The sequence below is a fragment of the Peromyscus maniculatus genome, chromosome 1, assembly GCF_049852395.1.
Source record: "Peromyscus maniculatus bairdii isolate BWxNUB_F1_BW_parent chromosome 1, HU_Pman_BW_mat_3.1, whole genome shotgun sequence".
NCBI classification, from domain to species: domain Eukaryota; kingdom Metazoa; phylum Chordata; class Mammalia; order Rodentia; family Cricetidae; genus Peromyscus; species Peromyscus maniculatus.
In genome coordinates, this window is record NC_134852.1 from 154,733,948 (window position 1) to 154,760,467 (window position 26,520).

Here is a 26,520-nt window from a genome sequence, read left to right on the forward strand (position 1 = left end):
CATCCCAACCTATCAGACATGGCTGTGAAGGTGACAGTGAGATTGCCTGTGGCTATGGCCTGTTTCTACCCATATGTTCTCCCTCTGGATCTATAGGAACATGGGGACCTGCACACTCAATCCTACCCTCAATGGAGCAGAGACATGGTTATCTCAGCAAAGAGAGAAAAGGGCTCCCACCTCTGGATTCCATCCTGATCCCTGGACTGTGCTAACAGAAAAGCGGGGGGGGGGGGGGTAGAAAAAGGGAAAGAGAGAGGGAGGAGAGAGGGAAGGGAAAGGAGGGAGGGAGGGAGGGAGGGAGAGAGAGGGAGGGAGAGAGAGAGAGAGAGAGAGAGAGAGAGAGAGAGAGAGAGAGAGTGTTTTAATATGGAATCTAGATCTCCCTGGCCACCTTCTTGTCACCCACACCTAATGTGTGGTAGCATGTCACTCAGACACCATCAGTACACTGTGGGTGAGACTACCAGGTTTACAGTTGGAGTAGGTAGGGCCGTGTGAAGGGTGCTCCCCATAGGAGCAGGTGCATCCTGGCTGCTTATGGAATCTGGGTTCAGATACCCCTTCTCCTTGTGTCTTCTGCAAAGTGCAGTAGTCTGGGGCCCCACTGGCAGGCCACAACTGCCTGGGTGCAGGAGTTACAGCCCCTTGCATGGGCCATTCCCTGTGTGCAGGTGAATGTGTGTTCCCCACCTTGCATGGGAGGGAGACAGCTTGGAAACAGCTTCACACAAGATGGCATTCAGACCTGGGAAGGGATAAGGCTACTCTCTGGAGGATTGGAGATATCCGACAGAAAATGAGTGGGTGTCAAGAAGGGATGATACCCCATAAGTTCAGCAGAGGATGGGAAAACATGGGAAAGAAGCCATGATTAGAGCAGCCATTATCACAGAGTGGAGGTCTCTGGAGTTGGGGTGGACCTGGCCTTACAGACAGGCAGAACCCTCTCCCATCCAACTAGAGCCATTAAGGGCTTGTTGGCCATCTGGACAAAGGAGGTACTCCTCCATGGTCCACACAGTACTGGTACCCCACTTCCTACCTGTGAGTTGGGTGGGCTCCTCAACTCTATTTACTCTCAAAGATGCAGTGGGTCTGCCCACTGAAGGCTGACTGTCCCACCTGTATCCTGGCCCCTCCTGAAGTGGCCTCTTTGTGATGGGCCTTTTAAATGATGGCAAGTCTTTGTCCCTGTAATAGCTCCTGGGGATGGGCAGCTGAGGGCAGGGTGAACTAAGGTGCCTGAAATATGCCTCACGTCCTTGCCGGTTTGGTATGTTCCTTGCTCTTAAGTCCTAAGTGGCCAGAAAAGAACAGGATGACATGTGTTGAGTCTGTAGGCATAGCAATGATGGGTAATGCAGCTGACCCACAGCCAGCGCTCAAGCCCCTGTGTGCTGGACATGCCATCTGCTGTGTCCAAGCCCCAGCTAGCCACTCTCACAACCTCCATTATCCCAGCCCTCTCCCAGAGAGACAGTGATTTCAGCAGGCCTCCGCCAGCTGACTCCTCCTGACCATATCTGGAATTCTTTGACTCCGCATATCAGCCCTGTCCCCTGTCTTCCCAAGAGCAGTCACGGTGCCTCCTTATAGAATGCCCCACCTCCATCCTTGGACCACTCTGGTCCCATCCTACTGCCACAGCCATGGTGCCCTAGTCTCACAGTTTGCCGTGTGTTCCTTCAAGCACTTTCTGTGGCCTCAGTTGCCCTGACTCTCACCCTAGCTTAGACAGGGTGTGTGCACCCAAACCTTGACTTCTGCCATCACCCTGGTCTTGGCAGAGACATACCTGGTTGGAGTACACTCTGGCTCACCCTGTGTGGCCTCTCCTGTCTTCTGTGCTCAGATGTGTGTGCTGCCCTGTGCTGGACCACCTGGGAAGTTATAAATAAATGAATGAGTAACTGATGGAGGAGTGAATGAATGGAGAGAGCTCAGTGTGTGGGTAGTTCCTGTTCACATGGGGTAGCTGGGAAATGGCCCAATTTACCCCTCCCAGTTACCCCCAGAACAGAACGTTGGCTTTCTGGTACTGAATCTCCAGCAGTCTAACCCTCAGACTGAAACAAGTTAGCTGGTACTCCATCTGGCTGCTCTTGGCCAGAACATGAAGGAAACAGATGCCAGGGCTGGGGAACTGCTGAACCATTCACACTGTGTGTCCCAGCTTGGCTTCTCAGGCCTGCTCATCTGAGACTACCCCTTACCTGGGGCTATGGAGGGGCCATGGCTCTACTATTGCTCAAGGCTGCCATAAGGAGAACATGGCCCCTGGGCAGGAGGGCACTGTTCATAAAACACCTCCCCTTGACGTACAGTCAGTCTCCTGTCTTTTACTACACTGCAGGACCGAGCATCAGGATACCAGGGTCTCTCTGACTTCCATGTGAGGTTATTATTCATGGAACCTCTCCCCCATCTGGGAAATGGGGTCAATGCTTCTGAGGCTTCAAGAGATTCACTGAATTGTCCAATATCTGATAATAAAGGGTCAGCTGGGCTTCAGGCAATGTTTCTTGAAAATTTGGGTGTGTGAGTGAAAAGATCATGTTGGGCTATGCAGTCAGGTAAGCAGATGAGTGGATGGACAGGTGGTTGACAATGGCTAAGTAGATGGATGTACAAATAGTGGATGGTGGATGGACATATTGGTAAGGGATGGATGGATGGATGGATGGATGGATGGATGGATGGATGGATGGATGGATGGATGGATATGTGGGAAGGTGGATGGATGGATGGATGGATGGATGGATGGATGGATGGATGGATGGATGGACATGTGGGAAGGTGGATGGATGGATGGATGGATGGATGGATGGATGGATGGATGGATGGATGGATGGATGGATGGATGGATATGTGGGAAGGTAGATGGATGGATGGATCCATGAAGCACCAAGATGTGGCTGACAAGAGGAGAGGTTATATAAGGTGGTGGTGCTGAGGTCATGCCTTATCCTCCATCTCCACCTAACACCTGGCATCCTTGTGGTCACGTAGCCCACTCAGGCACCTGTGCCTCCAGAATTCTGTAATGATTGCATTCATGGTTATGATTTAGAAAACCCTGTGTGGGAGGATGCGTTGCTGGGGAGAACCCCAGCTACATGCAGCCTTTCTATCTCCCCCAGTGTCCACAGAGCCCAGGTATGTCTCCAGACCTTGCACCCATGCTATAAGAAGTCAGGAGGCCTGGCCTTTTTTCTCTTTGCTTTACATGGATGAAGGGCAGATCCAGGCTTTGGGGAAAGCAAGGCCTGTGCATTCGGTCCCCATCCATCCTCACCAACATTGTAAATGAGGGCCTAAATTTAGCATACCACAGCCCCAATATCCAGTCTGTAGACTGGGCCCCTCAAAGACCTCAAACAGCATCCAGTGGCTGAATCCCATGATCATGCCAGGTGGAAAAGTAAGAACCCATGGACCAATGACGTAAAGGATAACACATATCACTATTGACCAGAGAAAGTAAGAAGTACAGTTAAATATAACAGAGAACACTTTTGCAATTCTATAAGACCACCTCAAACCACAGGACCTTTGAACACATGGGCAAACAGTATAAAAGGCACCTCGGAAGATCGTCTCAATGAGGGATTGCCTAGGTCAAGCTGGATAGGCATGCCTGTGAGGAATTTCTTCTAACTACCTTAATTGATGTGGGCACACGGGTGGCACTATTCCCTAGACTTGGGGTCCTGGGCTGAAGAAGAGAGGAGAAAGCTAGCTCTGTTCATTTCGCCAAGCCCTTGACTAGATGGGATGTGCTAGCTGTTTGAAGTGCCTGTCTTGACTTCCCCACAGAAACAGACTATGACCTAGAATTGTGAGCCAAATCAGCCCTTCTTCCCCCATATTGCTTTCTTGTCAGAGTGTTTTATCACAGCAACAGGAATGAAACACAGACAGAAATTCACCTTAACTAATCAAAGAGCATCCCACCGGCATCTAGAAGTTCCCTGCAAGCCTCTTTTCCACTGGTCCTTGTGTTAAGTGGCTCCTTCCTTCCCTTGCACAAATCTCAAGCCTGCAGCATCTGTAGGTCCAGAGGCCAGAGCTGGGGATTTGGGGTCCTGTCTCACTTTGGAATCCCCTCCTATGCTTTAAATGCCCCCTCTTTTCCATTGGCCAGTATTCTCTTGGAAGGTTCCAGCATTGGGAAGGTGCTGCCTTCCTGGCCAGAAAGCTTTGGGACTTGTCCTGACATCCTGGCATGTTTCTTTATGTGGTCATGTTTGTGTCCAAAGCCTCCCATTCCGGGAAAAGAAGTGACGGGAGGCCACTTTGAGGTTATCCCTGCTTAGGACATGGGTGATCACTTGTCCCCAGCATGCGACAGTCAGTCTGTCACCCATTGGAAGTCCACTGTGCTCCATGGTGAGGACTCTACAGATTGCACTATGTGAGAACCGGCACTGTATGTGTCCCATTGCTAGTCTAGATTAAGGCTTCTTGCTGTTGGGGGAAACTGGACCTAGAACACAAATTCAGTACAAAACTGGTGATGTAAAGAAAGTCCTCTTGGGAGTGGCCAGAAGGATGCCCATGGTCATAAGCACTTTTGGTGGAGGATTCCATGTGTGTCCTTGCCAGTGTGACCAATGCTCACAGTGAATTGGAAAAACAAACAAACAAACAAACAAATATGACAAGGGCTTCCCCGATGGTGGCACCTCAATTGTTTTCAGTATTATAGTAAGAAACTCATGAGATTTCCTGTCTTCTCCATGGTCTGTGCCCAGCTCAGTGGTCACAGTGCTCTGAACCTGTTCCAACCATGCACCTCCAGAACCTTTTATCTCCCCAGCTGAACCTCTGTCCCTGTGAACCACTGATACCCCATCTTACTTTCTATCTCTTGGACCTCACAATAGGGACCACATAGGGGTGGAATCATGCAGCGTATGGGCTTGTATGACTGCCTTCGTCAAGCATAATGTCCCCGGGGTCCATCCTGTTGTGGCAAGTGTCAGAACATCCTTTTTCTGACTGAATAACGTTCCGTTGCATAGGTGGTGGTGTGCTGTTCATCCAGCATCCATCTGTGGACACCTGGGCTGTGGATGATGCTGCAAGGGACACAATGTGCAAATGTCCCTAGAGACCCTGCTTTACTTCCTTGGGGATGTACCCAGCAGTGCAGCCACTGGGTCCCCTTGAGTCTTTTCAGCACAGACACTGCTCCTGGCCCACACATGTCATTACTATCTGGCCTCCCACATACCAGCCAGGCCACTCTTAGCCCAGTAGGGTTATTATATTATATATATTATAAACTGATAATAATAAAAATAAACTGATTTGGCTATGGTTGACAACGTGTGACTTTCTTCTCTCCTATTCCCTGTTGTCTGATTCAGGTCGCCCTTCACTCCTGGTGCCAACAAGGACTCCCTCTCCACCTTTGAGTACCCAGGGCCCAGGAGGAAGCTGTACAGTGCGGTGCCCGGGAGACTCTTCGTCGCCATCAAGCCATACCAACCCCAAGTCGACGGCGAGATCCCCCTTCACCGAGGTGACAGAGTCAAAGGTCAGTCTTTATCTTCTGCTTCTGGGGAAGGCAGAGCCTCTCTGCCTCCATGAAACACCTGGGCGAGCCTTCTAAAGCCAGGGCAGAATCCAAGCCATCGGTTCAGCAGGGCCTACTCCGGGAGATGCAGTCTCTTGGGAGGGCACTGTGACTCTCACCAGTCCCTTTCTTTCAGTGCCCCCAGCACTGGGCCTTTAGGGATGGAAGATGCCCACACACTCCTGGCTCCATTGTGGGAAGTACAAGGAAGAACCAAACGGGGGCTCAGTGAGCCAAGCTGCTTTCCAGCCAGAAAACCCCAGACAGAGTGGGGTTGGGGCAGCCTGTGGTGTAGGGGTAGGTTTGATGAGCTGGGGAAATCAACCAGGTGAAGGGAACTCTCCAGACAGAATTCCGAGGACGTTTATGAACAAGCTGAGAAGTCCAGCGTTGCCCCAGGAGTCCTAGCAGTCCAGTGATCGCTCCTGTATGGGTGAGGGGAGTCTGTGAGGTACAGCAGGAAAGCACGTACAATGATAGAGTGTGGAGAGAGGAGGTGGGTCGTGACTTCAAAGCTTGTGGCCGCAGGTCACAGAGGGAACTGGAGAAGAGGCAGGTGGGGGCTGCAGGGGCCACATAGCGGAAGATAAAACTCCCAGGTGGAGCAAGAAAGGCACTTCCTGTGCTCAGCATGCCCAGGCCCCAGCACTGGACACAAGAGGAAGTAGAGGTGGCAGGTGGCTTCTGACCCCGCCCTCCCCACCTGATCATTGTCCGGCCCACAGCATATGACACACAAATTCTTTTATCTGTGCACTCACCAGGGGTTACTGTCAGGTTCCAGAGAGTGTGTACCCCATCGTTTCCTAGCCTGGGCGTTCAGCTTCCATGCCTCCATGCCTCTGAGCCTCTAACAAGTCCCTAGTGCCCTGTTCACTTCTCCTTCAAGTTCACTTACTCTTTCCTCCAAAACCCCCTTTCCCCATCTTGTTCCTCCTGTGAGGTTCATAATTTCAAAAATTATGTTTTCTGCACTTTCTGAGCGTGTGCTTTAAATTGCTTCTTTCTCATTGCGGCGCCTTCTTAGGACTCTGCTGGGGTTTCCGCTCATTGGCTACATGTGCTGTTTTACAGCACCAACACCATGGCTTGGCGTACGCACCGCATTAAAGATCCCAGTGTGATCATTCCGCCCGCAAGCACATGCAGGAGGTTTATACTCCATCCATTCGCTTTTGTCTGCTCTCTCAAGGACATGCTTTGTTCTCATTCGTGGACCTGGTAACTTTCATTTGTGTTCTGGACACCAGCCCCTTCTCTGGCATGGACTGTCCCCACTGTCTTCAAGGTCTATGGTTCCAGTTCCAACTTTCTGGTCCTTCCCGAGTCTCACACTGGGGCCTTTTCTCTACCTCCCCCTCCACTGCTGGCCTTGCTGTGGGGACTGTGCTCTGCCCAGTATAGAGGCCAGGGGCATAGAGACTCCTGTAAAGCTCCCTTCCTGCTCCTGAAGCAAGGGAGCCTGCCTGTTGAGCCTGACTGCCTGTGCACAAGGGCTAGCACCTCCTGATGGTGGCTGTTTGTGTTATTAGGCTTTAAAACTCTTCTCCACACTAGGATCTATTGGAATCCTTGCTTACCATACCCATTAGGTCCCTGGACTCTGCAAATGTATTAATGCAAGAATCAAAAACTTCCCAGGAGATACAATTCTGAGTTTCATCCATACAACCCACCAAGGACCAGGCCATTTTCCTGCACAAGTGGGTGATATGGGTTGATCTTACAACAGATGCATGGTGTGTCAGACTCACCAGCAATACACGGGGTGCAGACTTGGCAGGTGCGATGTGCTGGCAGCTGGGCAGGTGCCTCCTTGACAACTTCATTTATAGTGTTCTCTCAGGTCCGCCATAAATGGTGCTTAGAACATCCTTGCCAGGGCTGGGGCTCCAGCTATAAAATGTTTGCTGAGCAAGCATGAAGCTTGAGTTCAGATCCCTGGTCCCCATGTCAACAGCCAGGTATCGCAGCATGCACCCGAAATCCCAGCTCTTGAGGATCTTGACAGGTGGATCCTGGTGCTCCCTGGCCTAATAGAATCAGTGAGCCCCAGGTTTCATGAGAGACCTTGTGTCCAAAGTACTGCAGGAAGGTGAGTGAAGAAGACACCTAATGATAACCACACAACCAGACACACACATGCATGCACATGTGCACATCTACATGAACACATACACCACACACACACACACACCCATAGAGTATGACCCTCCCTGGACCAGAGTCCATTTCTAACCCTATCAACATAGCAGGTGCATAGAAAGCCATAGCTCTGGATAGTTGCTGTTCACATCAGTATGGTGGCCTCTCAAGATACATCTCACATTTCCTGACTTTGCAGATTGCAGAAGAGCACTGTAGGTGTGCTGTGGGGAGGCTTCCATCTGAGCTGGTAGTGTCACTCGCCCCGTGGCTTGTGTGGTTCTTAGACCACATATGTAGAACTGGCAGAGGCAGGCCAGAGGCACAGAGGCCCACAAAGCCCAGGTTTTGAAGACCTCCCCGCACCTCTGTCCAGCAAGCCTGTCCTCCCCAGCCTGTGCCCCTACTGCCATTCTCTCAAGCACAGAGCAGCTGGAGCCATTGCCAGGCATGGCAGTGTTTGGAGGAAGCTCGGATTAAACAGGTCCTTGGCACCTCCCCAGCATGTTCATTGCCTGGGTGGCACTGGAAGCCAGCTGGAAACAGCCACTGCTGGTCCTGGGCAAGCAGCCTCCAGGCAGCAGGACCGGCTGTCCAGGAGGTCAGGGTGGCTGAACATCCAGGCCACATCCAAGCAGAAGGTGGCGTATGTGTGGGGTGGCCCAAGATGTGTCCCAAGCAGGAGGACACCTTCCAGGTCCTCACTCCTCCATGCTCCTGGCTGATTTTCACACCCAGGCAAGACTGGGGAGGGAAAATCCCACCCCTGCACATCTGTAGTGGGGAGCCTCCTGTCGTGATGGCTGCTTGGATAGTGGGGCTGGACCTGTAGAAAGTGGACGAGGAGCTCTTTGCCCCCATCAGTGACTTACAGTACTGTGCTGAGATAGGTGTAGAGTTAGGATGGTCCTTTCTTCTAGAAGGTTCTGGGTGCTAAGTGCACCCTTCCTCAGGAAGGGTGTCTGGCATGTGATGTTGTCACTCTGCCATCTCTCTGATCATCAGAAGTTCTGGTTCTTCTCTGACCTCTCCCAGTCTGCTCTCTGTCCCCAGGTCTGGCCTGGATGAGTCTCTTCTGCCCAAGTTCATTACTCCCAGCCCAGTGCCATTTCCTGTTCTGCTCTGTGGAGGAGACTCCCTCATCTATACACATTGCCTTAAACAAGAAGAGCAATCTTTGCTATTCGGAATTAAATATTGATTTGCAAGGAAGCCAAGCCTGACTCCCTCTTTATGGGGCAAGGTGTACCTACTTCCACACAGACACACCCACTTCCATTAGACACTCCTTCACAGACGCACCCACTTCCATAAGACACTCCCACAAGACACACCCACTTGTATAAGACATTCCCACCCAGGCACACCCACTTCCAAAAGACACTTCCCCACAGGCCCGCCCACTCTTACCCGGACATGTCTGCTCCCACAAAGGCGTATCTTACCTGGCTTACCTGGCATCCTGGCATCCTGTTGTTTCCTTGTTCCCACGTCACTAAAATGCCCCAGGGCGCAGAGCTGGTAAATCCTAAACTGCCAGATGACACCTCTGTGTGCAGCTGCTTGTGCTCAAGGCTCTGAGGAATGGGCATGGGGGGGTCTTTGTGGGCCTCACTGCACGACCCAGCTCTTCCACCCAGGGCCATGTTCCAAGATGACCTTCTCAGGTCTAGAGCTGGAAGGCTGAGCCGACTTTCCTCCCGCTGAGCTGTGTGGAGGGCAGAGGTTACATCCGTGAATCCACACTTTGAGGAAATTGTTTCAAGCAAATATGATGGTATCAGTCAGCATGGAAGTGGCTTGTCTCTTTTTATTTGGGTCATTTCCTCAGATTATTAGACAAGAATTTACAAAGCCAGAGTTTGCTGTTCTGTCCCTTTCATATCCACGGACTGAGCAGATCTTTATCTGCCATTTGAGGTCAGAATAATGGAAAGAAATACTCGTGCTGGGACCACTTTTTCTCCACGACAGGGCTTTGAGTCTCAAATAATTTCAAGGCAGATTAAGATGTATGGACAGGATAGCAAGCTCCTTCACATGCCGTGTTCAGACAACACAGATCTGTTTTGAACAGGTCATCCCAGCCTTGCCTTCATAAATGAAATCTTTATTCTAATGAGGCTAGAGGGTACTGTGAGGTCCTCGGGACCCTGCTCCAGCACCTGGTGCACACGTGTGTACACACACACACACACACACACACACACACACACACACACACAAACAAAATAAAATAGGAAAAAGGCTCTCTAGGGTTTCACTCTCCTCCATCACCCGCCAGGAGGGAGAGATCCGTGGGCTGGGGCTGCCCCACCTCTTGGCACTATGTTCTCTGAAGGTTACCCAGCCTCATCTGCCAAGCTGCTGGCCCTCGATCCCTCTACCTGTTGTCTGGTGTCCCATTGCTTAGTCCCTTCTGTCCCCATTACTGATGCCTTTCTCCTTTCTGTTTCCTCTAGTTCTGAGCATCGGCGAGGGTGGCTTCTGGGAAGGCAGCGCCCGTGGCCATATCGGGTGGTTCCCGGCTGAGTGTGTGGAAGAGGTGCAGTGCAGACCCCGGGACAGCCAGGCAGGTAAGGCGGCCTCACAGGGCCAGGCTGAATGGGGGGGGGGGGGCTGCTTGGCTGGAGTGTGTGGCAAGGGCCTGGTTGTGGCCACACTGTGGAAGGCCAGGTTCCAAACCCAGGGCTTCTCTGTATCCTTGCAAATGGCTTGGCTGGTCCCATTCCAGTGAGCTCCATCTAAACCAGAACCGCTTGACAGACTGGTGTGCAGGTTCTGTTAAAGGGCAGCCCTTTGTGTGTCCGGTGCAAACCTGGAGCGTGAACTTGGAGTGTATGTCCTTGCCAGCCTCAGGAGACTCTGGGGTTGAGTGAATGTCTGTTTTTCTGCCTCCAGATTGGGTATTAGAACCCAGGTCACTTTCCACTGATGAGCAGAGCTCTCCAGACCCTCCCCAGGGGGTACCACACAGTGCTCACTGCCGAAGCTGTCCACGCACTATGCATTAGAGCTGTCCCTCAAACAGCTGGAAAGCCTTGCTCTGGTGGGAAAGGATTGCTCCGATTATAATGCCAGTGGCCACTTACCTGAAATGGTCTGGAAGAAGCAGAGAGACCTGAGTCTTGGACGGAAGGGACTCCTTGGTGACCTGTGGTCACCTCTAAGATCTGCTTTCTTCTGTGTGAACACCTGGGCTGACAGTGCTCCCCCAAAAGCAGCCACATGCCCTCTGCAGATACTGGCTGTGTTGTCTGTGTGGACCCTGTGGCCCACTGAACTTTGTTCAAATGTGCCCTTCAGGATGTATTTTGAGGTGCCCTGTCTGATGCTCCACAGGGAGTCTCTGGGTCCTGGTCAGGTTGCCTGGGCCAGGGAGGGTCTAGGAATATGTACTGTCTGAAGCACCTCCTGCCACTGGGATCCTTCAAGCCTGTTGGGCTTTGGAGAGTCTGTTGGTCACTCAGAAAGCTTTTCTCTGAGAACTTGGCCTTGAGACAGGAGGGTCTGTGTGTCCTAAGCCTCCCTTTGTGGGGCTGCTCGGTACAATTGCTAGGTTGTATTATGTATTATCTAATTCTGGACCTAAGTCAGGCCCTTTTGTTTGCTTATGTTTTTGTTGTTGAGTCTCATGTAGCCCAGGCAGGCCTCTAATTCCCCATGTAGGTAAGAATGACCTTGAACACCTGGTCCTTCTGTTTCCTCTTCCCATGTGCTGGGACAACAGGTATGGTTCCTATGGTGCTGGGAATGGAGGGATGGAACTCAAGCCTTCATGGATGCTAAGCAAGCTCCCTATCCACTGAGCTACATCCCCAGCCCAGCCAGCCAGACTTTGAAAGACAAGACTGGAAGTGACGTAGCATGGGGTGGCAGATGGGCAGTTAGCTAGTGGGTGGCAAGAGCAGGTTTTGGTGGATGAGGCCACAAGAACACTGATCACCAGATATCAACTGATCTGTCCTAGCACCTAACCTCCATCCAGCCCTGGTCTGGCCCCAGCTTCCCCCTGCAAAGCAGGCTTCCCTGCCCCATCTGTGACCTTATCTTCACTCCCTATCTCCTCAGGCCCTGATGTTTGGATTGGGGACATCACTTCCTCCCCTTCCATACTTATCCTCAGAGCCAGTAGGTCACCCCAACCTCTGCTTTTGATTGGAAATGTGGCTGAGTCCCACCTGAACAGGGCAGTCCTAGGGGTTACATGAGGGGTCATTAACCTACTTTCTTCATCCTGTGGAGAATAGTGGCTTAGAGTAGGCTGGAGGGTGAAGAGCACCCTGCCCTACCCGCCCGCCAACTCTGGGAGTGATTATAGCTTCCCCACAAACAGTAGAGCCTGCCAGACGAATACTCGTCCTACAGTAGGTACTTTCAGGGTGATGAGGAGACTCCTTGTTGGGCTCCGTGCTCCCTCTCAGATCCACACAATGATGTCCTTGGTCGAACAGAGTTGTGTGCCTGGGTTGGTGCTGACTCCAAGGACCATGCTCACATTCTGGTCTGTCTGGAAGCACAGAATGGCTCTTAGCACTCTGCCCAAACTATGTCATGGAGCAGTGGTGTCTTATGAGTCTGTGTCACCTGCTCCTGAGCGCCACTGCCTTCAGATCTCACTGAGCATGGCAATAGAGTTAAATTGCATGGTCTCGTGCCTCTTAAGATCCATCAGCAGCACAGATCCATCCCCTTGCTGCATGGAAGTCAGAAGACGCAGGGGTCTCACCTGGCTTCAGTCAAGACATTGGTAGGATAGGCTCCTTCTGAAATCCCTGGAGAGAGAGGATCTGTTTTCCCCCTTCCTAGCTTCTAGAGGCTGCATCCTTGGCTGTGGCCTCTTCTCACTTCTGCGGCAGCCACTGTGGATGGGGTCACTCTCTGGCTACATCTCTCAGACATACCCCTACTGCCTCCCTGTCACCACTTTTAGGGCCCAGCAGGCAAGGTCCAAGCTGCCTAATAGGCAGCTCCAAGTCCTTCTGCAATCTCAGTTGTCTTTTAAGTGTCCGTGTATCAATAGGGCGACATCTCAGGTTCTGGGGATTAGGATTTGGTGGGTGAGGAGCATCCTTCTCTCCAAGGCCATTGGCAAGTAACCAAAATCGCCTTTTTGTAGCATAGTAGGCCATGAGTCCTGCCAGCATCCCTGGGAGAGTGGAGGATAGGGACAGCACTCATGGGAGTGGAACTGGGCTGGGCTTCCCGGGTGGGAGAATTGCAGATAAGCATGGTGTCTGTTTGCGCTTGTGTGTCCTAAGGCTGTGACTATTATTCTAGTAATTTCTTTTGTAGTTGAGCATACAGCAATACACATGGAGCCTGGGAAGGATTCAGCGTGTTCTGACATGTACATGCCTGTGTCTCTAGCTGCAAAAGAGATGTGTGTTTTCCTCAGCTCTCTAGCTTACATCTAGACTGTCCCTCCAAGTGGTCTAGACAGCCTCCCCCCACAGAGGTCTTGCGCTCAGGACTCAGCCCCAACCTATAATGCTCTAATTGGGAAATCCTAGGACCTTTAGGATGAGGGGGCTAGGTGGGAAGAAGTAAGGTCATTGTGGAGATGTGGCCATTGACAGAAATTTTGAGGCCCCCCCCATCCCTTGCCTCTATCTCTCTCTCTGTACTTCCTGGCTGCCGTGAGGTTAAACAGACTCCCCTATGGCATGCTGTGTAGCCACAGACACAAAGCAACAGGGACAAATGACCAATGACTGAATCCTCTGGCAGTAAACCTTCCCTCCTCATAAACTAATTAGCTCAGGAGTTTTGTCACAGTGATGGAACGTTCTCCCCGGCAGCGGTCCAGCTATCCCTCCAATCCCATCAGAGGCAAGCATCTTCCTGGATTCTGTCACCATACAGGAGTTGTGTCTGTTGCTGGAGTCCAGGCCTAGCCTTGACTTGCTGATTCAGCCAGTGTCTACAGTGTTGTGTTGTGGTAGCCTGTGTGTTGCTGCGAAGCATCCCCTTTTTTATTATTTTCTGTGAGCAGGTTCTCCACTTTCCTGAAGACCACTGATTGGCTCCTCTCTGTGAGCTGTTGTAAACTAAGTTGGGTGCATTGCCATACAAGTCTCACTGTAGATGTCTGGTTTCACTTCTTCTCACTTCCCTGGGTGAAAACCTGCTAGGTCACATGATAGGGCCATGTGTAATTTCATAGGAAATTGTTACATGTGGCTGAGGAGATGACTCAGTGTAGCATGTCCTGTGTGGACCTGAGTTCCATCCCAAGAACCCACAAAACAACACCTGTAATCCCAGCACCAAGGAGACAAAGACAGAGGATTATTGGCTGGACAGTGTAGCTCAGTGGGTGAGCTCCAGGCCAGTGAGAGACTGCCTCAAAACCCAGGCAGATAGCATTGCTGAGGATGACACTGGAGGTTGTCTTCTGGCCTCTACATGCACCTGTGCACTTGTGTGATCCTGTGTAGGTGTACATCTGCACACACAAATATTTACTTACATGTAAAATTAACGGGTAAACGGAAGGGAAGGAGGGAGAGAGGGAGGGAAGGAGGAAGGAAGGAAGGAAGGAAGGAAGGAAGGAAGGAAGGAAGGAAGGAAGGAGGGAGGGAACTGTAACATGATTGTCTGATTTGCCAGGCTGGTTCATACCTGCACCAGCAGCTGGAGCTTTCCAGTTGCTCTGCCTCAACACCGATGTTTAATGGTGTCAGCCTCCCATAGTGTCAGTCTCCCACGGCAGCCTGGTGGGTGTGAAGTTGCTTCTTATTGTGAGGGTCACCTGCGTTTCCCCGATGGCTTTTGTGGTTAAGCCCCTTGTGTATGGTTGCCACATGCATGACTTCTTTTGAGAGATCTCTGTTGAGTTTTATTTTTTATTTTTTTGCTATTTCTAACTGGAGTTCTTACCTCTTGGTCTGGTTGTGTGGTGATTTTCTTGTACAGACCCTGCTTGTCAGGACTGTGTCAGGGCTGCTGTAAATGTGTCTCCCAGTCTGTGACTTGCCCTTTTGTTTTCTAATTGTGTCTTTAATGAGTAGAAGGTTTTTGAATTTTAAATGAAGTCCAATTTATCCCTTTTCCCCTTTCATAGTTAGTACTTTCTGTAGTTTTTTTTTTTTTTTTTTTGACACTGGAAATTTGCAGACCTTGAATATGCATAGAATCCAAAAGATGGTTCAAATACTGTTTCAGTGTTTCCAGCCAGCTCGCTCTTTCCACACAAGGTCAGCTTTGTCTGAGTTGTAGGAGCCCTTTGTCTTTGTACATGGCAAAGTAAAAGTGCTCTTGAACAGTCCACAGAATAGGCAAATAGTTCAAGGGCTGAACCTACCAAGAAGGGGCATATGCAGGGCACTTCCTCTCTGTAGGTGGGACCATGGATTCCAGTCACCTAGTAACAGTTCTCAGATGCTGAGGACCAATGAGCAAAGCAAAATGGTAGCCCTGGTGTGTTTTAAAATTATTATTTTATGTGTTGCCTGCATATGTTTATTAGGCTTACACTTCAGCATTGCTGTTCATAATCAAGGAAGTCAGGATAGGAACTCAAGCAGGACAGGAACCTGGAGACAGGATGCAGAGGCCACAGAGGGGTGCTGCTTACTGGCTTGCTCATCATGGCTTGCTCAGCCTGCTTTCTTATAGAACCCAGGACCACCAGCCCAGGGTGGTACCACCCACAATCCCCCATCCATCACTAATTAAGAAAATGCTTACAGCCCAATCTTATGGAGACGCTTTCTCAGTTGGGGTTCCCTTCTCTCACATGACTCCAGCCCATGTCAGTTTGACACAAAATTGACCAGCACATGTCCCTTGCAGAGGTTACTTAATGGCTCTGGGTAGATTTCTTCATGTGGCTTGTGAAGGCTTATGGTGGTGAGGGGCCTGTGAATATCATGACCATAATATTCACATTTTCTGTGCATGAGAGATAACAGCATGGCCCAATTTACAAACTCTCACTTATTCTCACACATCAGCCTATAGAGTTGGCAGCATAGAGTAGCCCGTGACCACAGTTCTATATGTGTGGCAGTCAGCACTCTAGAAATTTCTGGTTAAATATGTGTATGTCCCTCTCCCACCTTCCTGAAGGTCAGGCTCCTCAGGTCAGGGATAGCAATTTCTTCTTCTTTGTCCTACATGATACATGCCAAGGACAAAGTGGTTGCCATTGGCTCCCTATATCTGTGGAAGGATGGTGTTGTAATAGATCAGGAAACATGCCAGCTGTTGTCTAGATTCTCAAGCCTCCCACCTGTATCAGGCAGAGCCACGTCAGCTGCTATAACAAAGACGCCGACTACCTTAGTGTATGAGGCAGCACCCCCACCCTGGGACCTGTTCCATTTTCTAAGATGCCAGTTTCCTTGTTGACTAGAACTGTTGGGGTAGGTGACAGCTGGGCCCTTCCTTCTTTGAATGCTCGAGCTGAACTGAAGGTGGGGGTTCCCTAGAGGTGGGTCTTGAATAAGAATCTAAGATAAAGTTCATCATTCTTAGCAGCACTCACATGTAATCCCAGCTCTCAGAGGTGAGACAGAACTGTCACAAGTTCAGTGCCAGCCAGGGTTACACAGTGAGTTCAAGACTAGCCTGGACTATATAGGGAAACCTTGTCCCAAAAGGGGGGAAAAAAAGAACTCCCAAATTGGCACTTGGTTTCTGGGAATAAATCAGTGTGGGAAGCCAGCATACACGTGTGTCCATGATGCATCTTTCATGTAAACAGAAAACATTGCTGACCCTATTTCTCCCCAGCAGAGTTTAGTTGTTGAGATAAAAGTCCTGGCCATTGATGAACACTGGTCATGTAAGACCAGAGAAGATGACAGATGGGTCCCCACTACCCCAGCCCTGTTCCTGGCCCCAGAGACACGTAGAATCTGTTCACCTGAGAGATACTGTAAGGGAATGGTGGTCAGATGACTAGATGGCCAGATCTCAGGTGAAAGGTACCACATCTTGACCATACCTCAGTCATGAGTACTCCAGAGGGAGACCTGGGTTCTGTGAGCCACAGATCCTGCCAGGGCCTGTCAGATGTCAGGACCTACAAGAAGCTTCCAGAATCACATGGATTGAAATGTCTAAAGTTGGATTTGAACCTCTATGTCTGAGTCCTGAGCTGTCTTCACATGGTGCCCTGCAGGGTCATTTCTGGTGTCTTAGAGTGAGGCCTCTGCAATAGCCATTTCCTTCTCCAAATGCTGCCTGGCTGCCTGGCCCCATGTACCATGGGATGGTTGATGATTTGCCCATTGGCCTCCCCTGCAGACTGCATAAACTTCTGACAGGGGACAAAGTGGTCACTGCCTTGTCCTTTCTGTGTGTGACTTTAATAACAACAGCAGTTCCTCAGCCGTGGTAAGCCTGGGCCAGGGACCTGGCCACTGGTGACCACCTCACTGTCAGCACTGGATCAGTCTCTAGGGTTCATCTGCTCTCCTGATGACTGTGTTCCACTGCCCACAATAGTCACTAAGTATTTTCTGGTGTCACTCACAGCCCTGTGGTGTGGTGTCTTTACAGAACACATGGCTACAAGCCTTGGTATCATAACAGCTGTCCTTCAGCCTTTGGTGTAGATTTTCAGGTGACCCTTGTGATCTTCAAAATAAACGGGATTGGGGATAAATGAGGCAATGGTCCCATTTTACAGATAAGGGCCAGGAAGGTGTATGTCTAGTGAGTGCTGAACCAGCAACTCCCTTCACCAAGGAGGCTGGAGTGTCTACAGAATATCAGCCACCCTGGGGGATGACATGATTTGGTAGCTGTGGAGTTGGGCAGTCAGGAGGTAGTGATGGTTGTGGCAACATCAGTAATGGCCATGGTGGTTCTACTCCATGGTGGGGTTGGTGAGGTTGACAATGATGTTGGTGTTCCAGCTAGTGCTGTGATGATGGTATTGATGATGTTGGTCATGGAGATGGTGACAATGATGGCAATGATGGTCATGGTGATGATGGTCATAATGATAGTGATGATGGTCATGGTGGTGGTGATATTGATGATGGTGGTGATGATGGTCATAGTGATGATGATGGTAATAGTGATGTTGGTGATATATATAAACCATGGTGGTGATGTTGATAGTGATGATGGTCATGGTGATAACAGTGCTAATGGTGGTATTAATGATGGTTGTGGTGAGGATGGTGATGGTAATAATGATCATGTGATGACAGATAGATAATGCTAACCAAGTCTGGCACTCTAGCTTGGGAAGCCGTGCTGTTATGGGCATAGATTGAGTGTTCCGCTCCCTCCCTGCTTCTGCCTAGTGTTCCTCTCCCTTCCCAGAGGCCTCTGAATGCTCTGTGTACTCCGGAACTTCCATTTGGTTCTCTGATTCTCCTCTTGGTGTGACAGGCTCCCTTGAGGAAGTCACTTTGCTTTTGCCTTTGTGTGTATTCACTTTCTCCCCTGAAGTGCAAGCTTTCCCACCTGATACATCCTATAGGGGTGTAAAGTCACCTGAGATGACTGCAGGGGCAGAAACTCCATGCCACAGCTGATGCTCATCAATACAGTAGCTCCCCTCCCTCCAGCTTCCCCCTCCCTTCCTCCCTTCCTCCCTCCCCCCTCCCTCTCTCCCTTCCTCCCTCCCTCCAGCTTCCCCCTCCCTTCCTCCCTCCCTCCCCCCTCTCTCTCCTTCCCTTCCATTTAAAACTTTGGGGCAAGGTCTCACTATGTCATTCAATTTAGCCCAGAGCTCACTATATCGCCCAGGCTGGCCTTGATCCTTCAGTCCTTCCCTCGGCATCCCGATTGCTGGGGTCACAGGGGTGTGCCCCCCATGCCCAGAAGCTGCCATGCTCTCAGCTGCTGTGTGCCTTACTTCCAAGCTCTATGCTCAGCACTCATTTAACACGTCCATCTTCTGCCCAGCACGAGTTCAGGGCTTTGGCCCGTTTGTCTTTCAGGTCATCTGTTTTTCTTGCTGAGTCAAGGGTCCCTGTGCACACACCCCTGAAGCAAGTCTTGAGGGAGTGATGTTCACTGGAACATGGGATACTTCCACTCTCTGGTGGCTGTTGATCCACTCTGTGACTCAGAAGAGGGAGGCAGGCGTGGGCCTCGTGCCTCCTGTAGGCAGTGGGGCCGGCTCCACCGGAATCCTGTTTCCTCCTTTCTGCTCAAATGCACATGGAGGCTCCCTCCCGTCTGAGCCAGGGATTCCAGTATCCTTTTTTAAGCAAGTTAACTGCTCCCTTCAGAAACACAAGAAGTGGGTTGGCTATGGCTGGAAGCCCAGCAGGGACATGGGGGTGACTGCACCACACCCCTCATTTGAACAAGTCCCTTCCCTGGGTTGAGACAACCAAGTGTCCCTGAGGTTCTCAGGGCTGCCTGGGTGGGGGGTCTGAACTGTGAGACCCCATGTGCTCCCTCTCCTTGTGAAAACTCTTCTGTCACTGTGACAAAGGTCCTGACCCACATATGAACTCCAGCCTCCACTAAAGCAGCCTCATTAGGATGGCAGCCTGACCTACATGTCTTATTTGGCTTTCCTCTGATCTCTGAAGCAACCCCAGGCTTTATCACTCCAGTGTGTACCCCAAGAAAGAGGTCAAGAGAACCTGAACTGCACACTTGGTCCCCAGAGCCTGTGGTTGTAGACCAAAGGAAGCCTTCACTCTTTGCTTCCACTCAGCAAGACCCAACATAGGCCAAGCAGTAAAGGCAAGAACTCGAGGACATGGACGCCCCAGAGGTCTGACTGGCCCTGTAGTGACATACAGATCTTCGTTTAAAAGGCACAGTTTTATCTTTAAAAGTCAGCAATGGGAGGGGGGTTGGCTAGAGAGATGGTTCAGCAGTTAAGAGCACTGGCTGCCCTTGCAGAGGGCCTGGGTTCTGTCCCCACCACCCATGCTCCCACTGCCTGTAACTCCAGTTCTAGGGGAATCCAATGTTCCCATCTGGCTTCTGTGTAATCCATATACACACACTCAGGCACACACACATACACATTAAATAAATAAATAAATAACCTTAAAAAACAACAACAACCAGGTAGTAGTGGCAGTGCATGCCTTTAATCCTCTGTGAGTTGGAGGCCAGCCTGGGCTAGAGAGTGAGTTTCAGGACAGCCAGGGCTACAGAGAAACCCTGTCTCAAAGGAACAAAACAAAACAATAATACCAAAATAAAAACAAAAACAACAAAAATCTTTAAAGATGTTTTGATGTTAAAGTTGGGAAAAACACATTTGACATATTTGTTTTTGCTGGGGGTTAATGGAGGATGGAAAAACATGTTTGTTATTATGGAAAATCATGCTTGTTTTTGATGTATAAATAAAGATGGCTGGAGCTAAAAAATAAAAAAATAATAATAAAGTGAGATAGAAAGAAAAAAATCCATAGCAGACTAGGTGGGCACAGTGGAGCACGACTTTAATCCCAGCACTTAGGAGGCAGAGGCAGGAGGATGTCTAAGTTTGAGTGCAGCCTGGCCCCCCATAGAGAGTTCTAGACCAGCCAGGACTGCATAGTAAAACCCTGTCTCAAAAAACAAAAACAAAAACAACAACAACAAAAAAAACCCACAGCATTGGATACCCTCAACTGGACGATAGAGCCCAAGGGTCCTTGTGTAATGAGACACCTGGGGCTCCCAGATCCTCCATGCATACCGCTGTGCAGTGGGGCTCAGGCTGGTGCTCAGAGGGGACTAGCTGTACTTCTGGGGTGCTGATTCCTTTTCGCTTTTGCTTCTCATGGCCCCATCCAAACTTAGTGGCAGCTCAAGTCACCATCACTTTTTTAACTGGAGACAAAATCTGTGAGCCATGTCCTGGGTGAGGAAAGGTTTTAGCTTCAGCAGTTGAAAAGCCTGACACTGATCCTCTTCAGGCACAGCTGGATCCAGGTGCTCACATGATGTGCTCAGGAAGGCTTTCTTACTCTGGACCCTTATCTCTCCATGAAGCCCTCCTTTTCTGGTCAACTTGGCTCTAACGTGTTCCCTGGCACCCCCAAGCCTCATGTCCTTATAAATTACAAGTTCAGGACAATGATGTTTGCTGAGCTTAGCACAGGTCCCTTGGTGGCCTTAATGGGGCTGGTTTGACTCATAAGGCTGGTTTCCGTGGCGGGGCTGGGGGGAGGGGAGCTGGTGTATCAGCTGGGCGGCTGGGTAGAAGAACACAGGAAGAACAGTATGCCAAGGACAGACAGTGAGCTTTGGTGACCCCTGTAGCAGATGTCTGAAGATCAGAGTGGACATTGCCCTGCTTTTGTAGCCAGCACGAGTACCTTACCAAAGACATAAAGATGGAGGAAGTGGTCCTCACTTCCCCAGAGTAGAGCTTGGTGGAGTCCGTTGATCAGATACTTTCTGTCAGTCACCGAGCGTGTAAACCCCCCACAATCTCACAGTGGCCGGGTGGCCTCTTCCAAAATAGAACATGTCTGTTATCTTTAGAGCTGTTAAAAATATAGGCAAATGACTCTATTAGCACAATTGCAATCTAAAATATTAATAAGCAACCCTAGCTAGCTTCCAAAGGAGCCACTAACTGCTCTCTAATGGGACATAAAATAAATATGAGGGCTTGCCGTTCTGCCTGCTAACGATTGTATGTTTGTTAAACAACCTGGCGCGCGCGCACACACACAAACACACACACACACACACACACACACACGCACGCACGCACGCACGCACGCACGCACGCACGCACAACTCCACCCTATCTTTTACACCATTTTATTAAAATACACTCAGAGTTGCTTTGGGAAAGGGGGTTGGGGCTGCTGTTTCTTAGCAGCTGCTTGGGGTTTTAAGTGCCAGTTTCCATGCTGGGGTTTGCCCCCAAAATAGAGTGGCGCCATTTCTGCATGACGGTTTGGGTTATGTTGGGAGTATTTGGTCTTTGGCTTCCTGTGGGACCCAGGCCTTCCTCGTCTCCTCCCAGGAGCAGTGCTGGACTGCTCTGGGTTACCATGGTAACCTGGAGATCCTGGCTACCAGCCCTGCCCTTCTTCCCTGTAGCCCTTCCTGCCTGACACTCTGTTGGAAAGTCACCTTGAGCTCAGTCACTTTACACAGGCCTCTAAGGTAACAATGTGGACCGGATGCTCTTGGATGGGGAACATTCTTGGTGTTGCACTGGACCAGAGGGAAGGACAGTAGGCTGAGGATATGTTTGTGCTCTTTAGTCGGTCTGTCCCACAGCCTGGGTGTCTAATTCCTCACAGTTCCAGAGGTAGAACTCGGGGGTCTGAGGGGCAGGCTGGTCTAGGTTAAGGGCTTCCCCTAGCTGGCAGACCTTGCTACCCATGCATCTTGGTGTCCTCGCTTGCCCTCCCCTCCCTGTGGACCAGCCCCACTCTCGCGGGCATCTCTGACCCTCCCTAAGCACTCAGTCTCTAAGCATAGCCACACTAGGCTTGAGACCTTAACTGGGAGTAGTGCCAGTCAGCACAAGGATGGGGGGGGGGGTGAACACTGAGGCTGGCTATGCCCCCGTGAACATCTGTGAGCAACAGTGTCCTCCATATGTGAGATGAGCACAGTGGCTGTCCCCTGCCTAGTGACTGCTGTGTTGGCCAGGCTGCATGCTTGCCTACCTGTCAGATTTGGAAACCTCTTTTGGAGCTGCCTCAGGTTGGCGGGTACAATTTGGGTCCCCAAACACACTGACAAGGCAAAAGCATGTCTCCGGCTTTTGATTTAAGGTCACAAACTCAGGCACCAGAGGCTGCCTCATCGCTATGTAGCTGTGGGCAAGTTGTTCAGCCTCTCTGGGCCTGTTTTCAGCTCTGAGTAGTACTGACCGTACTGTATTGGGCATGGAGCTACTGTGAAGGGAGATGGATTGTTTATGGAAGTTTCCAGGTGCAGCATGGCCCTCCCATCTGCACTATCCCATGCAATCATCACATTTCAGATACAATGGGTGTAATGTGTGCAGAGCCTGCCCAGTGTTAGGACCCATTAAAAATCAGTACTTCTGCCAAAGTGCCTCCACTGCTTCATGGCCAGGGTGTCTGGGGTGAGGTCCAGAGTCTGTACTAGTCAGCTTTGGTGATGTGCTTGCTGAGCTGGACTTTAGTCCAATCAAATGCCTCAAGGAGAAGCAGGTGAGTGCCTGGATGGTGGCTCATAAGTGCCCACAGGTAGAATGAGTTGATAGAGCTATGATGCCCTCCCTGACAGAAACGACAAGAAGGGTGTAGCTAGCTTAAGGCAGAGCTTCCCACGCCCCACATGGCCAAGCAGAGAGGTGCCAAGGAGTGGGCAGAGGCTTGATGGGTGGAATAGAGGGGTAGATGGGTGATAAGGAGAGATGGATAAATGTAGACAATGGGTGGATGATGAGTTTGTAAATAGATATGATGGATGAGTGGGTGGGTGGATGGATGGAGGGGTGGGTGGGTGGGTGGGTAGGTGGATGGATGGATGGATGGATGGATGGATGGGTGGGTGGGTGGGTGGATGGATGGATGGATGGATGGATGGATGGATGGATGGATGGATAAGTAGATGGATGAATGAGTAGGTAGATAGAAGAATGGATGGATAAGTGGGTAAGTGGATGGATACATGAATGGATGAGTATTTGGGTGGGTGGATAGGTAGATAGATGGATGAGTGGATATGTAGGTAGGCGAGTGTGTGAGTAGATTGGTGGGTGGATACATAGGTGGATGGATGGATGAATAGATGTATAGGTGGGTAGGTGGATGGATGATTGAATGGATGAATGGATGGGTGGATGAGTAGATGAGTGGGTAGATGGTTGGTGGGTAGGTAGATGGTAAAAGGGCAGCTAACTGTACACCACTCTCTTGTCTCATTTACACGCCCACTCCAGCTGTGTTACCCCTCCCATTTTACACCCCTACAATGGACCCATGAGATGTTTCAGAAGCCCTGGGGTCTGTGAGCAAAAGCCAATAGGTGTGGATATGAGACTCTTGGCAATGCCATTAACCTCCCTCGCCTCCCACCCAGGCTGGCTTTGATTCTGTACCTGGGGTTTGTATAGGCATCACTTTCCATCAGCTAGCCCAGGGGATTAGTGACTGTCCATCCCACATGCCCTGCTTGACCCTAGGGTCTGCGGCATGCAGGCCTCACCTGTCCTGCTCACTACCCCAGGAGTGTCTGGATGCCATAATATTTCAGACGGCAGGCAATGTCATGCACCCACAAGTGGGGATGGGAACTCCACATGTGCTGGTGGTCCAACTGCTGTGCCATTTGTCAGCAGGAGCAAGGAGAGGCCTGAGGGTCCACTTTGTCACCTGGACACACAGTTCTGGGACAGTGAGCCAGACCGGGAGTCCCCTGGAGCTGGGGCAAAAATGGATGCCTCATGCCACCCCCAGAGCTGCAAATCTTTCTGGAAAGTGAAGGCTGTCATATGGCGCTCTGCTAGTGAATGGAGATGTTGTTTTTGGCTTCTCTTAAATAGACGATGGGAAACAGACCCAGAGATTATGAATAAACATTGGCTTATGGGGGCTGCGCACTGCTAATGGCAAAACCTCCACATTTACAGATTAAATTTAAGACATGCATATGGAAAGGACTCTGGGGAGGCCAGACTCCTACTTGAGCAAATCACACAGCCACTGTGGGAGGGTGCACTGTATGGCCCCTGTCCCTAGCCAGGGTCGTGTGCAGAGGAGTGCCAGGGTCCAGAAGGAGTGTGTTCCCCAAGACAGCTGGGGAGATGCTGCAGGGAGCAGGGACTACCTGGCATTGCCCACTGGCTTGGACTATAAGTCAGTGTGCGACTTCAGCCAAAGTGACTCCTGGAACCTTTAGAGTGGTTAATAAAAATCAAGTTGCAGAATTAACTCCTAGTGGTCAACTGTGGCCTGTCAAATGAGCCCTGGGGAGCTCTGAGGGGTGTCTGGGTATGGCCCACCTGTGTTTTGTTGAACTGCAATATAATCCTCACACCAAAAGATTTACTCTTTTAAAGTTGCTTTTTTTTTTTTATCTCTACTGTTCTGAAAACCTCAGCATATTGAATTCCAAAATGCTCTAGCGGCCTAAGTATAAAGCTGGCACCCAAAACAGTCCCTTCCTTCCCTCTCTCGTCAGCCTTTGGCAGCCACGAACCCTCCTGCTGGCTCTGGGCAATTCATGTCATGGAATTCATCAGAAGATAGTCTTTCACAAGTGACTATTTCAATTTAGAAAAAGGCTTATCATTCCTTTTTGTGGCTAATTCTTTTTTATTTGCATGCACATGCCACACTTCATCAGTCAATAATTGTTTCCACCCTTCGGCTGGTGTGAATCGTTTTGCTGTGAACATTTGGATACAGGTTTTGGTTAGAGCCTATTCAGTTCCCTGGGGTTTATATCTAAGGGTAGAAATGTTGGGTTGTGTGATTGCTATGTTAGAGTGCGTGCGTGCTTGCATGCGTGCATGCGTGCGTGCGTGTGTGTATGGTGTATTGGTGTGCATGCCTATGAGGAAGCCTGAAGAGGACATATGGTACCCTGCTCTATCACTCCCTGCCTTATTCCTTTGAGATGGGGTGTCTCCATGAACATGGAGCTTGACTGGTGGCCTGCAATCCCCAGTGAGTCTCCTATTCGTGTCCCACACAGGGCTAGGGGTCCAGGTGTGCAGTCAGCCATAGCCAGCTTTTTATGTGGCTTCTAGGGATTTGAACTCAGGTCCTCATGATTGTACAACAAGCACTCATACCTACTGAGCCATCCCATCAGCCCTGTTTAACATCCAAGGGCCTGCCAAGCTGTGTCTGCTGTGACCGTCGCTCGTGAGCGGCTTTGCTCTGTGAACGCCTCCCCTATCCCCCCTCGCCGACCCCAGGACACAGTTCTTTGAAATGCTAGTACAGCTCCATGGCATACATGCTACCTCACTTCCACTAGTACAGGATTGTGTGGGCAGGCACCCAGGATGGGTGTGGCGATCTCTCCCTGGCTCCTAGGGAGCTCAGGAGGTCGAGAGGAGTATGGTTTAGTTCTCTATAGCCCTGTAAAGATGGACCTTCCATGGTGCTGAAGCACAGACATGGGAGACAGAATACACCTGCTCTCAGGCCAGCAAAGCCTGGCTTCCCAGCCAGCCCACACGCCACCTGCCTCATGCTTACTTGATGCTGTTGAAATGCCTACTGTTTTGGACAAAGGGCCCCATTGTCACCCTGCACCAGGCCTCTCAAACTTGCCATCAGGCTTTGCTGTCCCCAAGGTCCCTCCATGGCCCCCCCTAGAAGCCTTCACCCACAGACCTCTGGGGTTGACCACACTGGTTAAAGGCCATCTGTTCTACGGACTTCTGGAGCTGGCTATAGTGCTGGTGCTATGGGCAGGAGTGTGCTGAGGAGTCAGGCGCCTGGCTGCTGAGGGGTGCATCCAGCTCAGGAAATTATCGAACTGCTGAATCTAAGGCGCTGTGTGCCCACTGTGGGGGAGGGGCAGCTCTGGCCACACTGTCCTCTCTCAGCCAGAACTGAGGACATTCGCCAGGCTCCAGCTCTCTCTCACAGCTCCTCCCTTCAGGTTCTTTGACTAGAGCATCTGTCTTATACTACATCTATACAAAGGTGTCAGCTCCCCGGGAATGTCACCCACCCCAATGCAGCTGCTCTACACGTGCTACTGACATCCACAGTTGTGACCCTTGTCACCCTCCTTGCTGGGCCAAGATGTAAATTTGCCCCTCATCTGAATCCAGAAGATTCTGACACGCCGTCTCACTGAAGGACCCCAAGGCAAAGCAGCGGAGGCTAGAACTCCCTCCCTGAGGGTCACACAACTAGACACTCAGCCTTTCCTGAGGACCTAGATTATCTGTCCAACTGCAA

The 26,520-nt window shown here is 50.6% G+C and overlaps 1 protein-coding gene across 6 annotated transcripts in view; it reads left to right on the forward strand.

Annotated features, from left to right (window-relative positions):
- Shank2 (SH3 and multiple ankyrin repeat domains 2) overlaps positions 1–26,520 on the forward strand; it is a 470,619-nt gene that overhangs the window by 212,716 nt on the left and 231,383 nt on the right. For all 6 annotated transcript variants that reach the window (XM_076555951.1, XM_076555924.1, XM_076555928.1 and 3 more), the window contains 2 exons: positions 5,376–5,545; positions 10,192–10,305. In XM_076555951.1, coding sequence (XP_076412066.1) covers positions 5,376–5,545; positions 10,192–10,305 — 284 coding nt within the window. The remainder of the gene's footprint in view (positions 1–5,375; positions 5,546–10,191; positions 10,306–26,520) is intronic.